Source organism: Hydra vulgaris, chromosome 14 (assembly GCF_038396675.1).
Source record: "Hydra vulgaris chromosome 14, alternate assembly HydraT2T_AEP".
Taxonomy (NCBI): domain Eukaryota; kingdom Metazoa; phylum Cnidaria; class Hydrozoa; order Anthoathecata; family Hydridae; genus Hydra; species Hydra vulgaris.
The window spans coordinates 11,320,592-11,335,307 of NC_088933.1; the positions used below are offsets into that span (position 1 = coordinate 11,320,592).

The window sequence follows — 14,716 nt, forward strand, 5'->3', positions numbered from 1 at the left end:
AGTTTTTGATTTAATTTTTTCACCAAAAATGTGGTTCTATAAACTATTTACAAAAATCAACTTAAAAAAAAAAAATGTCTCGATTAGTCAATTATTTAAAAAATGAATGAAAAAACTAGCATTTTTTGTGACAAGCTAGCAATCAAAATACTTATATGTCAAGCTGAAAATTGGTCTATATACTCATTGAGTTATATTAATCCGGATGAGAGAAGCATTTTATATTATTCACAGTATATAAAAAGTTACAAGATTTGAAACAAACATAGAAAAATTGGTGGACAAATGGCCAACATTAGTCTCATAAAAAAGTACTTTCCTTATTTTATTTTATATATCCTTCTCTCATCCGGATCCTTTTTAATTATGTGAAAAATCAAAAAAAAAATTAGATAAAAAGCTTAAACGAGTCCAAAGTTATCATGTTTTAAAGATTTTTATTTGAAGCAAAACTTTATTCTGAGAAAACGACAAATATATAAAACAAAAGAATAAAACCATAATAAAAAGTTCACAAAAAACATATAAAAACCCTCCAGAAATATATTTCGAGTTTTTTTCTTCATCATCTTTGTATAAGTAACCCTTTTTAATTGTTCTTAGTTGTTTTCTTCTCTTTTTGACACGGTCAGTGGACTTTTGAAGAGACCGCTTTTTTGTTTCTTTCTTCTTTTCATTAAGTTTCATAGGCGTAACATATCCTGTTAGATGAAATTTGTTTAGTACAGAGAGCATTCCATTAGGCCCTTCATTAAATTCAATAACAGATGAATTAACTGCAGACTCTAAGACCACTCTACCCACAAAAATATTTTTTGGGCAGCGTCTCCAAATAATCTGGTTGAGTGTCTCGTTGGCGTTTTGGGTCTTACCATGGAGACATTTTTTTAGTAAATCATCTGAAGATAAATCAGTAAAAGTTGGTTTCAAAATATTAAAGACTACAACAGAAAGATTCACTTGCTCTACATAAGTATTTACAACATAAACTCTGTCTAAATGATATTTACACCAAGTCTCTGAATCTCTTGGGCACATATGGTGTCGCCATTCCTTGTCGTCAAAATCTGTGCAATGAAACAAAACGGCCCAAACAGCTTTTTTTATAGCATACAAATTTTCAAGATTGTTTCTAATGGCTAGGCCATAGAAGTTCTGCATAGAATTGATCACAGATTTAGTTAACTTTCCTCTTCCATGGAGTGGTGTGTTTGTTCCTTTGTAAGTCTTAACAACCTTACGAAGTCTAGTACCCATTCTCTTCTGTACATGGCCAATACATTCCAATTTTGTGATTTTAATGTTCAAATCTTTGTAAGGGTCGCTTTGATTACATCTGTAAAGGAGGAAGTGTCACCATCTCTTAAGTATTCATTATAAATAAGGTTATTTTTTTCTATTGAGCGATTGAATATTTTGACTGCCCCAGCAGATTCCATAGCACCCAAAGAACCAACATGGTTAATAGTGCATTGATGATTTGCAAACCATTCTGCATATTCTGGAGTTGACTGTTTATTTTCCTGAGAGACACAGTCATGGCAAAATTTTGAAAGTACCTCAACATCAATACATTTTTTATCAATGATTGTTGTTACTACTCCATTAAGGGAGGAATATCCTCGGGTTTGCCAGGTTCCATCAACGGTAACACGTTTTTGATTTGGGCATTCAAAATTAGAATGGAAGCTTTTAGCAGCTTTTAGCATGCTTTCACCAGCTGCTGTATGACATGCTTCCTTAATACAACCTTGAGTGTGACAATGATAACAATTGTTTGTGATATTAAATACGTTCAAGCAAGAAAAAAATCTTTCTATGGTTTCAAAACCAACACCAATCTCTCGTGAGGCAATAATGCTTCTATTATTTATATCAAACGGCTCCTTCATTTTTGAACCTTCCTCTTTACTAATATATTCACAGGGTTTTGAGGTTAAAAATAGCTCTCTGTTTAAACAATATTCACAGTGTATTTCTAAAGAATGGGCTAACCCCTTTCAAGATTTTAAATTGTAAATAACTTGTATGTTTTTGTTGCAAGTAAAGCATTTCCTAAATTTTTCTATAACAGTTTTAAAAATCTTGAAGTTTATTAAAATAAAATAATAAAATTTATCAACGTTATTATTCTCCTCTACATCTGATTGTGAAGACTCACTTTCTGTGTCAGAAGAAAAATCTACACCATTAACAGTATTTGGTATACCAATTTCAACTTCTTTGTTTTGTTTGTCATCACTGCATATGACAGATTTGTCATATGCAGTGATGACATTATTAACTTTTTTGATGGATGACGTAAGTTAATGAAATTTCAACCTTTTATGCAAATAAAAGTAAAAAAATTATTTTACGTGCCTTTAGCTATGTTATGAAATATGTTTTCAAACATGTCATGTTTTACAACTAATCTTGTTAGTTTTAGGCGTACATTTGTGTTGACGTTTTTTTGCGATGACGTAACCTTTATGTGTTACGTCCCAAACTATTTATTAACGAATATTCTCCAAACAACTGTTTCGGTGAGTCAATTTTTGAAGTATAAAAGTAAACAAAGTTACGCGGAATTTTTCTCTTTGGATTATCAAACTAATATCAGATAAGTTGTTAAATCCACTTTTACCTAGCGCATATATTTGTTAATTAATATTATTTTATTTGTTTTAATTATATTTATTAATAAGTCAATATTATTTTGATAACAATGTATTCAACTGAGAGGGAAATTCTAAAACAACATATTGGATGGAAAAATGGTTGGGAAGATAGGTGTAACTTTCCTTTTGTTAAGCGATTAATTAGGACAGATAAGATCAGTAACAATGTCATTTCCATTTTAATGACAGTCTTTAAAATAAGAGGTGATTTATTTAGTTTTATGAGTTTTCTTTTGCCAATTGATTTTGATATGCCTAGTAATGACGAGTTTGATAAAATGTTTCACTTTAAATAACAGTCAGGAGCTACTGAATCAAATTGATCAATTAACTTCTGAAAATAAAACAAATATGGAGCAAATAGAAAAATTTTAAATGCAAGTATTTAAGTTGGAAGCTGAAATTACAGATTTAAATTCTAAAAATAGGGCTCTCAACACACATTGTAACTCATTAAGTTCTCAGTTAGAGACTATGAGTATTAAGCTAATTACTGAGCTTCATCAATATATAAATTTATTTGCTATTGAGTTTCATGCTTGCTTTCCAAATGAAAGTATCACACGAAAAATGCATGAACTTATTTTTAATGTGCCACTATTTGTAAAATTCCATAAAACTATTGGGTTGCTAAGTGAAGAAGAGGGAGAGTGTTTGCATAATAGCGTAAATAAGGAATTAAGACAGTTGCATTCAGTAAGAAATCAGGAGCAGAAGCTGCATCTTGTTTTAAAACGCTTTGAACTGCACAGCAAAGCTGATAGGAAGCTTCAAGCCTCTAAGGTGAGAATGTGTGTTGTGTGTTCTGAGCGTGGCGAAAATTCATTTTATAGACAAGGTCTTTGTCTTGTTTGTGGTCATCAAATTTAGTTAAAATATTTAAAAAATTAAAAACAACAACAACAAAAAAACTATTTACAAGTAATATAAATTATATAAGATCTTTAATTTATATATAAGATAATTTTATTCTGTTCTAATATTTGTGTAATGTTAGTTTAAAATATTATTTTTTAATATATTGATTTTATATATTAGGTAGGTGCCCATTCTGTTCCTATCTTCAGAAGTTATTTATACCTATGCAATACCTTCGCTCAGGTTAAAGAATGGAATACTAGTCTTGCATCAAATGTATGTAAAAATCTAGCTTTTATATATTAACTTGTGATCAGAGCAACTGGTATTTTGGTTGGGTATGATCTTGTATGTTTGTGTATTTAATTTAAAAAATGTATTGTCCTTCATTATATGTTACATTTTTTATAGATATATTACATATCCATTCGATGTTTATCACCAGAAGTTAGTTCTACCTTTGCAGTACCTCTGCTCTACATACATAGTACAACCAAAAACATTAACCTAAGCTTGAAGATATTATTAATAAGCATAAGAAATGGACATCAAGTGAACAAAGAGTTCAAAAAATAACTCTGCTTATTGGAGAAACGATATGCGTAGACATTAACAGGTGTAAAGATATCAAAATTTCTAAAGGATTTTTTAAATAAATGGAAAGTACCAAGGACAAAGTGTACTTTTTCCTCTCAGACAATGCTGCTAATATGAAATTAGCCAGAAAAGAAGCTGGTTAAGAAAAAAATTCTTTAAGTTGCGTAATCTACACTTATCAACTTTGTATAACCGATAAGCTTTTTATGCTTTTTGGTAAGCAGCAAACAATTTTGTATGATCTTATAGCTAAGGCTAGAAAAATTGTCACACACTTTTACCATTCTTTGTCTACCATGCACATGCTACATGAAATTTAGCAACAGCTAAAGTTACCTACATTCACTTATACAAGATATAGTTACGAGTTGGAACTCATCATTTTACATGCTAGAAAGGTTAGTTGAACAAAAAACCTTACTAACATTACTTTTTATTAGAAATCAAAAGTGCAATGTCTCTAATCTTACAGAAGACCAATGGTTATTATCTGAGACGCTTATCTTAATTTTAAAGCATTTTTAGGCAGCTACACTAGAGATGAGTGAAAACAGGGCATCAGTGTCTCTAATTGTTTCATTTATAGTTTCAATGGAAACGTACCTAGCCTATGCTTCAGAAAATGCAGGTGAAATAAAACTATAATAGAAGAGTTAAAAAGCGATTTCATTTCAAGGTTTTCCAGCTATAAATATAATAAAAACTTGAACATTTCTACAGTTTTAGATCCAAGATTCAAACTGAGTTATGTTATATCAGATGAGGAGAAAGAGACTATAAAATCAAATATTCTAGAACAATACATGAACCTAAATAAAACGGATATTACAGAGAGCCTTATAACTGCCTTACAACTTAACTCAATCAGATGATGAAACAAACGCTTCATCTGAATCAACCCAAGTATCTAGCTCTCCACTCAAAAAATTAAAAATGGCAGAAAACATATGCAGTTTTTATCAAGTTTCAAAAACACCACTTGAATTAACAAATTCAACGAAAGCAAAGACCTGTAAAAAACTTTCCACAGAGGCACAAATTTATTTTGAGAAAAAGAAAAAAATGTATGTTGTAATAATTTTAAAATAAAAACTTTGCTAACAATTTGTTCTCGACTAATTTATATTAAATTATAAAGGAAAAGACGTTATTCCAAATTATTATAAATTATTATATAAATAATAGTTATGGAAATAAAATAATATTGACAATATTCATTAATGGTTAATATTTTGAACAATATAAATTAGGATTATTTATTATAGTTTGATTTTTTTATTTACTTACATTTCTTATAGAGTTGATGAAATAAACTTTTACTTATCACTGTCTAATCTGCATCAAAAAGTATGTCCTTATAAATGATGGGGAAATTACAAATAAACATGTATAAAGAAACACTCTAGTGGCAATAATATTTTAGACCTCTCATACCTAGCAAAAAAATATTTAGGAGATCCGCCTTCTTCTGTGTTCAGCGAAAGATTGTTTAGTACTGGGGGAAATATTTATGAATCGACACGATCTCGACTAACTGCAGAACATGGAGAACATCTAGCTTTTGTGCATGAGAATTGGAAATTTTTTGGAGAAATGGAAACAAAAAAATAGATTCACTATTTTTATATAACATATTTTATTACTTTTCATAACATTATAAAAATTTATATTTTTTTCTAACATAACGCAATTTGTTCTATTATGCTTAAAATATGTTATACTTTATGTCTATATTGATTTTGAAGTTCTCTCTTTGTATAGTTTGGGTCCATAAGTTGTATAATTAAATAAAATTTAAAAAGTTTGATAACCATCGGTCGATGGTTATCAAGGCCGATGCAGATACCGATGCATCAGCTAAATGGTCGATGCATTGGCAGGCCGATGTCGATGCATCGGTGCACACCTACCTTCTATAGCTGCATGATGTTTCTTCATCTTCCACTTCAGCCATATTTTTAAATGTAAGAGCAAATGGGTTTTCTTCACTAATAATAGTTTGCGATCGAAACATTAAATCACTTAAGCAAAGATCATTACCACGTTGTTGCATTCTAAAATTTACTGCTGCAAGTGGATCATAGATGTATATTTGACAATATGTCGGCGGAAATTCTTGATTTGGCCTAAGATTACCTATACGATAAAAAACTTGAGTACATGTTCTAAAACATGGTGGCTCATTTTTCATGGGTTGAACTACATTAGTTTTAAATGAAGCAAAAAAAAAGCAGGTATTATAAATTCTGATATATTTAAAAAAATTCAGAATGGCATTTCCATCTGCATAGTTTCCTTTAAATAAATCTTGTAAATATTGTGGAAATGGTGAAGGTTGCGACATAACTACCTTTTCATTTTGGCAACATAAAAAATGTATTTTATCAGGAAATTTCTTAGCACCACAATGCTGACAAATATAATTTATTTCTCCTAAATAATTATAATCTGGAATAGTATTACTTTTTGCTTTACAATGCATTCTTTCGTATCTAGCAGCATATCTTGTATTTTGTCGATTATTAATTTCATCTCGCCTAAGCCTATCTCTTTCATTTCTGCGACGATTAACTTGCCTATTAACATTTCCATTTTCTAAACTAATATCTGCTTCTAGCCTAATATCATCCATTTACTTCACTTTTAATATCATCCATTAACTTCACTTTTAATTGGAAGTAGTAACAAAAATTCTTAAACGAATTTGGAAGATTTTGATCTTTTCTATATAATTTTTTTTCTACTCTAATTTAGAGTCTAAATAGCACACACAAATAATTTTTATATATAACAAAATGTCATTTAAAATAAATTATAAAATAATCTTATGACTTTAAAAATATATATATATATATTAGCTTGGAGATGTTTGAAAAAAAATTATCTTAGCAAATAATAATAAAAAATAATATTAAAAACCTGCAATTCTAATAATAAACATACTGCTTACACAGAAAAGTTAAAAAAAACAAACGTTGTAAACCGTTTTTTGCAAACTTCAATACTAACGTTTTTAAAAAATTCACTAAACTTTACAATATTTTGTTCTTCTTTACCACAAAATATTGTAAAGTTTTGTGAATTTTTTAAATTAAAATTTTCTAATTCAATCTCAAAAAAAATTTCAAACCTGCAAAAAATGTTTTACGATCCACAATTGCGTTTTCAATTTAAAAATTCTGTACTACCTACATTTTCATTTTCAATTTAAAGAATCTTAAATACAGCTTTTTTTCTTTTATTTAAAAGTATCAAATTTTAAAAACTTAGTTCATTAAATAATATAGATGCAGGAGAAAAAAAGGTTTATATATATATATATATATATATATATATATATATATATATATATATATATATTTTAAGTTTACAATGTTAGTCGTGTTACATGATTCATAAACCGTAATACATAAACATAAGTCGTAATACAATTACGCAAATAATACAATTCAGCGTACTAACAATATAAAGCTAGGTTTCCAAAAGAAAATCATAAGGATCTTATCATCGGAACCTTAAAAAGTAATATTTATAACGTATGTATATAAAATAAAAAATATTTATAAAATAAAATATATATATATATATAAATATATATATATATATATATATATATATATATATATATATATATATATATATATATATATATATATATATATATATATATATATATATATATATATATATATACATATATATATATATATATATATATATATATATATATATATATATATATATATATATAAATCGCTCGCTTCATAAGCGAGAGATTCCGAGTTCGATCCCCACCACGTCCCTGGTAGTACCGTGCTCAACTTGTTTCTCTGCGCAGCTGCCTTGTTCGTCGAGGTTCGTGTTTCGGAGTTATAGAGTTGAGAGAGGGTTATAACCACTAATAAGTAGCCTCCTCATCTGTAGTGGCCTTCTTGGCCTTGAGGAGGGGAATAACAAAAAAAAAAATAAAAAAAAATGTGTGTGTGTAAAAGATTTAACGTATTTACATTATGCTAAGATACACCACATTTTAATATATAATAAGCTGAAGATTTAGCAATTACATTTTACATACATTTTATTAGAATTTTAGAAGGATCAAAGTTTGGTAATACTATTTTATTTCAAAGATGGGGTGAACGATATAAAATACAAAATTGATTGAACTTAGTTCTACAAAAAGGTTCATTTAAAAAACTATAATTTCTTAATGTGTATTTATTTATTGGTTTTAAAAAAAAAGGTCGTTAAAAGCAAATAAAGATAAATCGTTTTTCCATATAAAAGTAAAACACAAGACATTAAATACGTTCAGCTTATAAACATCTAGAACCTTCATATAATCAAAAAAATATTTTGAATGTGAAAAGCGATCCGCATAATTAACTACGCGATTTACATGTTTCTGACTGTGATAAAGATGTTGTAATTTACTTTTATCCGTACTTCCCCAGGCGATGATTGCATAATTTATATAATTGTGTATAAATGAATAATAGAGTTGGGTTAGGTTTTTTTTGTTTAGAAAATTTCGGGCTTTGTATAAAATGCCAATGTTTTTAGAAATTTTTGTGCTTACATAATCAATATGTTTTCTCCAAGTAATATTTTAATCAAGATAATCACGTAAGAATTTTATAACAGTATCTCTTTTTATTATCGTTTCATCAATATAAATTTGAGGCATACTACTTGGTAAAAAACGTTTTATTGCACAGGAGTGAAAGATAATCCATTTTGTTTTGTTAATATTTAAAGTTAATTTATTAGCTTTGAACTAATTAGAAATGAGATTGAGTTCTTTGTTTGTTGTTGAAAAGAGTTCATAAACATCAGTATGGGATAAGAAAAGATTAGTATCATCAGCGAACATTATACTTTTCAATTTGGAAGTATTGTTTAAGTCGTTTACATAGATTAAAATAGTAGTGGTCCGAAAATAAAACCTTGTGGAACACCACAGGTTATGCTCAGGGGTTCACTTTGCTGACCATCATTACTATACACAAGTTGTTTTCGATTTGTTAAATAGCTTTTAAACCATTTTAAGATTTTATTGTTTAAACCATAATGTTTAATTTTTTTGATTAAAATTCGGTGATCGACCGTATCAAAAGCTTTTGATACGTCAATAAAAACACCTAGTGTGTATTGAGATTTTTCAAAAGGTTCAGAGATGTAATGTATAAATTGAATAATGGCATGTTCAGTTAAACTCCCTTTTCTGAAACCATACTGATTGTCATGAAATAAGTTGTTGTAATTTAAATAATTGTATACTTTGTTGAAGATAATTCTTTCTAAAATTTTTAGAAAATATAGAAAGAACAGAGATAGGACGATAATTACTGATATTGGATCTGTCGCCTTCTTTATGGATAGGGGTAACCCTGGCAAGTTTTAAACGTTCAGGAAAAATACCTTGATGAAAAGATGCTCTGAAAATTTCAAAAAGAATTTATTTTAATTGTTCGTAGCAGTCTATAACAATATTTCTGTTTATTTCATCTGCACCAGGTGCTTTGTTTTTTTTTAAGGATTTGAAAGCTTTTTCAAACTCATCAAATGATAGTTCGGCAGATAATTCTTCGGAGCAAATATCTTTGTCAATAGGTACCAAAAAATCATAAAATCAGGTTTGGGTATTTGGTATTTTTCTTGACAGAGTTAATCTAATTTCAGTGAAATATTTATTGAATTCATGAGCTATTATTTGTGGTTCATACAAGCTATTGTTATCGACTTTCAGCATTTGTGGCATCGAGCTTGAGCATGTTTTTTGTTTTCCAGTAATTTCTTTTAATACTTTCCAAGTGATTTTTGAGTCATTTTTAATTTTATTAGTTAATTTTGAATAGTAAGTTTTTTTTAAATTTTTTCGAATTTTTTCGAAAAGATTTTTGTAATCTTTTTATATTTTTTCTCTAGCTGGTGTTTTTGTTTTCAGACATTTTATGTATAGCTTTTGTTTTGTTTTTAATGATTTTATATATATATATATATATATATATATATATATATATATATATATATATATATATATATATCCCATCTTCCGCGGATAATAAAGATAACATTAATAAATGCCTCTATTAATGTTATCCTTATTAATAAATTGCGTTAGAAAAGATTCGCTATATCTCGCGTTGTTTGAAAGACCATTCTGATAGATCGTTATTTTCAATTAGAGCGATTTGACCTCTTATAGTTTTCCTAATTTTCAAGTATATTTCTTCACAAGGATTTGTGGAAAAAGCGAGTTTTGAGGTAAAAAACAAACATCATAGTGATAAATATCATATAAATCTGATAATGAATGATAAAAGTTAACGTTGTCCATCACCAAAGTCACCAAAAATGCGCAATGCGCACTGTAGTAAGCGGACGTGTTTTTTTTTTTTACGGCTGAAAAAAGTTTTATCTTTAAACAAATTTTATAATAACATATATTTATTTACAAAAAAAAAGAAGAAATAATAAAATAACAACAGGAAGGTTTGATAAATATGACTGTCACAATTGTTGAAATTCAAAAAATGCTAAAAGAAATGTTTTTAGAATATAAAAAAGAAACAGCAGCAATGTTTTCAGAATACAATGGCAATTATATTGAAACAGCAAGAAAAAATTGTTATAGACATTTTAAGTGCAAAGAGCAACATATACAATGAAAGACTAGAAAAAGTAAAACAAAAAGTTATTGATAATTCTAACGAAATAAAGTTATTAGTTAATGATGTAGAAGATGTTAAGGTGAGCTTGAATTTCCACGAGGAGTTGTTCGATAAAAAAAATTGCCAGTATCAACGAACGAAATAACAAAAAATCAAGAAAAGAAACATCATTTAGTAAAAATATCATGGAAAAACAAAGAATATCTGAAGATAGATCCAGAAGAAAAAATCTAAGAATTGATGGGTTGTTGGAAACTGAAAAAAAAAGCTGGAATGAAACAGAAGAAAAAATTCAATCGCTTTTTGCAAATAAATTAGGGTTAACTGGAATTAACTGGAATAGATGTAGAGCGGGGTCATCGAACAGGATTAAAAAGAAATGGACGCTCCAGAACAATTGTTATTAATTTTTTGAGGTATAAAGACAAGATAAAAATTCTAAAAGAATCATAAAAACTTAAAGGAACTAACGTGTATGTGAACGAAGACTTTTCCCGTGAAACTGTGGATATAAGAAAAAAATTATTAGCGGAAGTGAAGAAAAGACGATCCAATGTTGAAAATGTTTATCTTAGGTATGATTATTACTTCAAAAAATTCTTTCTTTAAATTTAGTAATAATAAATCAAATCAAAATTAAAAAGTTATTTATATTTTGAATGAATATTTAAAGGTAACATATATATATACATTTTTTTTAAAATGGCGGAAAATAATATTTTGAATGTTTTTGATATATCTACTAGAGAAAACACGATACTTTTAACAAATGACTTTGACCCTGAAGTGAATTATTTTATTAATTTTTAATAGATACTGTTTATTTTGATATAAGTGATGCCTCCAGTTATTTAAACTCTTCATTATCCAATTTTTCATTAATAAATTTGAACATCAGGAGTATGAGTAAAAATTTTGAATCCCTAAAAATAACTTTAAAAAACTTAAACTACAATTTTAGTGTAATCTGTTTAACAGAAACTTGGTGTCAAAATGGCGATGAGTTAAATTCCAATTTTTTTCTACCAGGTTATAATTCAATACACCAACCCACAAAAACGACATTGGCGGGGGCGTATGTACTTTTATTCTTAATTCTTTTACTTTCAGAAAATTACTAAACCTCAGTGTCAATGACGCTAATTGTGAGTCGTTAACAATTGAAATTCTTAATCAGAACACCAAAAATATTTTTAAAACTTCTCTTTACAGACCACTTAATGGTAATTTTGAAGCGTTTGAAAGACACTTAAAAAGTATATTGCCAAAAGTCATTGAAAAACATATTTACTTAATTGGTGATTTTAACATAGATATTCAAAAAATAAATAATGATTCCTACGCTAAACGGTTTGTAAATACAAACCGTTTAGCGTAGGAATCATTACTTATTTTTTATACTTCAGAACAGTTTAATACTTGTAATTAACAAACCAACACGCGTAACACGCAATACTTTTTCAATTATTGATAACATTATCACTAATATTGCCTTGACTTGCCAAATCAAAAGTGGAATATTAAAAACTAATATCAGCGATCATTTTCCAAATTTTCTTATAAATTACTCTTTAATTCCTGAATCTAAAAATTTATTCGCAACATATCTAAGACAAATAAACAACCAATCTATTATAAAATTTCAAGAACTATTAACAGAAATTGATTGGAATCTTTTAACTGAGTGCAATGATGCTAATGATCCATACAACTTATTTTTACGGTTGTTTTCTAAACAATTCGAAAGATCCCTTCCAAAAATTAAAAAAACGACTTATTCCAAAAACTTTAATAATCCGTGGATGACAAATGGTCTAAGAAAATCATCCAGAAAAAAAACAAAGGTTGTATGAAAATTTTTAAAAAAATATAACTTAAAACAATAAAATTAAATACAAAAGGTATAAAAATTATTTTGAAAGGATAAAAAAGCAATTAAAAAAAAAATCATTATTCTAACCCCTAAGAACATTCGATCGGAAATAGTAAAAAGACATGGGAAGTAATTAAATTAGTTACAGGTAAAAAACAATTACAAAAAAACACCACTATTCCAAATAGATTAAAGCTAACCTTGAACAAACAAATATTTGATAAGAAAGAAATAGGTGAAAACATCAACAAATTTTTTATAAACATAGGAAAAAAATTAGCAGCAGATATTACTCCTGGAAATAAAACATTCCAATCCTATTTAAAAAAAACACACTATGTAATAGATGAGTCGGAACTGTCTCTAAATGAACTTCAGGGATCCTTTACTGCGCTTAAAATAAATAAAAGTGCCGAGTTTGATGATGTTAATGTTAATGTTCTAATAGCTGTTTTTGATGTTATTAAATTACCTCTTTTGCTTATCTTCAATCTTTCAATAACAACTGGTATTTTTCATTATCAATTAAAAATAGCAAAAGTAGTCCCTGTATACAACAATGGCGACGATTCTATACCATTTAACTACAGACTTATATCTATCCTTTCTTGTTTTTCAAAGTTGCTTGAGCGTATTATGTATAACGGACTGTATAGTTATCTTGAAAAACATAATATCTTATACAGCAAACAGTTTGGTTTCCATAAAGGGCATTCAACACATGCAGTAACTGATTTAGCCAGTCAAATTCTGGATGGGTTTGCTAAAAAACGTTATACTCTCGGTTTGTTCATCGACTTGTCAAAAGCCTTTGACACTATAAAATTCTCTTGTACAAACTAGAAACATATGGAGTGATAAATAGCAACTTAAAATGGCTGCAAAGTCACCTTAAAAATAGAAAACAAGGAATATCTTATGATTCAACGTGTACAAAGTTAGAAACAATAAGTTGCGGAGTTCCTCATGGCTCTATTCTTGGATCCATACTATTTCTGGTTTATGTAAATAATATTTACCTATCTTTAAACATGCCTAATTTTGTTCTTTTTGCTGATGACACTAATCTTTTTTATACCCATTCCAATATAAAAAAATTTTCTTTACAGTAAATCGTGAGCTGGAAAACCTAAATGACTGGTTCAAATCAAACAAATTCTCTTTGAATATCAGTAAAGCTAAGATAATTTGCCTCTGCAACTTCCTCAGCTAATAATAAATAACAATATAGTAAACAGAGTTTCACCACTTAAAATTTTAGGAATAATATTTGATGAAAATCTTAATTGGAAAAATCATACTACGCTAGTTGAAAACAAAATTTCTAAAACCTACTAAGTATTAAATGTTTAATAGATTTATATTACTCTTTTATCCATAGCTAAATAAGCTATTGTAATATTACTTGGGCAAGTACTTGCCGTTCAGCGTTAAAAAATATATACATTAAGCAAAAACAAGCCAGTAGAATTATATGTAATTTGCATAAATACGCCCACTCCAAGCCGTTACCCCAGGTAATTAAAAGCTCTTAATGTCTATGAGTTAAATGTGTTTCAAAACTTGTTATTCATGTTTAGATATCAAAATGACATGCTTTCAAAATCCGTTAATAACCGATTTCTAAAAATTAATCATAAATACAGAGTGACCAGAAAAAACGGAGACAAACATTTTTAATCATTTTTTACTAAATCTACAAAAATTAAGTAAAACAACAATGAATAACAACAACATGGAGCTTCCGCAGTATTATACTCAGCCGGTTACAAAGTGGCCTCCTCCGGCGGCAATACATAAGTCCAAACGCGTCTTGAATTTTCAGCGATGGGCTGCAGGTCTTCTGGCGACAATGTGCTTTTGGGCTCACGGAAGTACCACAGTCTCGAGAATGTCGCGTCGGTAGATTTCTTGGTTGATTTTGACTCCTTGATCCATGAAAACGAGGGGGGTCTTACCCCTAGCGCAGATTCCGCCCCACACCATGACGGACTGCGGATTTTGGCGGTGTTCGACAATGGCCGACGTGCCGGGAGCCTCAGCGGACCAGCTCC

General features: G+C 28.5%; 1 protein-coding gene across 1 annotated transcript; it reads right to left on the minus strand.

Moving 5' to 3' along the window:
• Positions 1 to 6,021: 6,021 nt before the first annotated feature.
• On the minus strand, positions 6,022 to 6,747 carry LOC136090913 (uncharacterized). Its single transcript, XM_065817889.1, has one exon. It carries the CDS (start codon positions 6,745 to 6,747, stop codon positions 6,022 to 6,024), a length of 726 nt encoding a protein of 241 aa, XP_065673961.1.
• Positions 6,748 to 14,716: the final 7,969 nt, after the last annotated feature.

Excerpts from the sequence above, each read along its gene's own strand:
- LOC136090913 (XM_065817889.1), bottom strand. The coding sequence starts at position 6,747 with ATGGATGATATTAGGCTAGAAGCAGATATTAGTTTAGAAAATGGAAAT.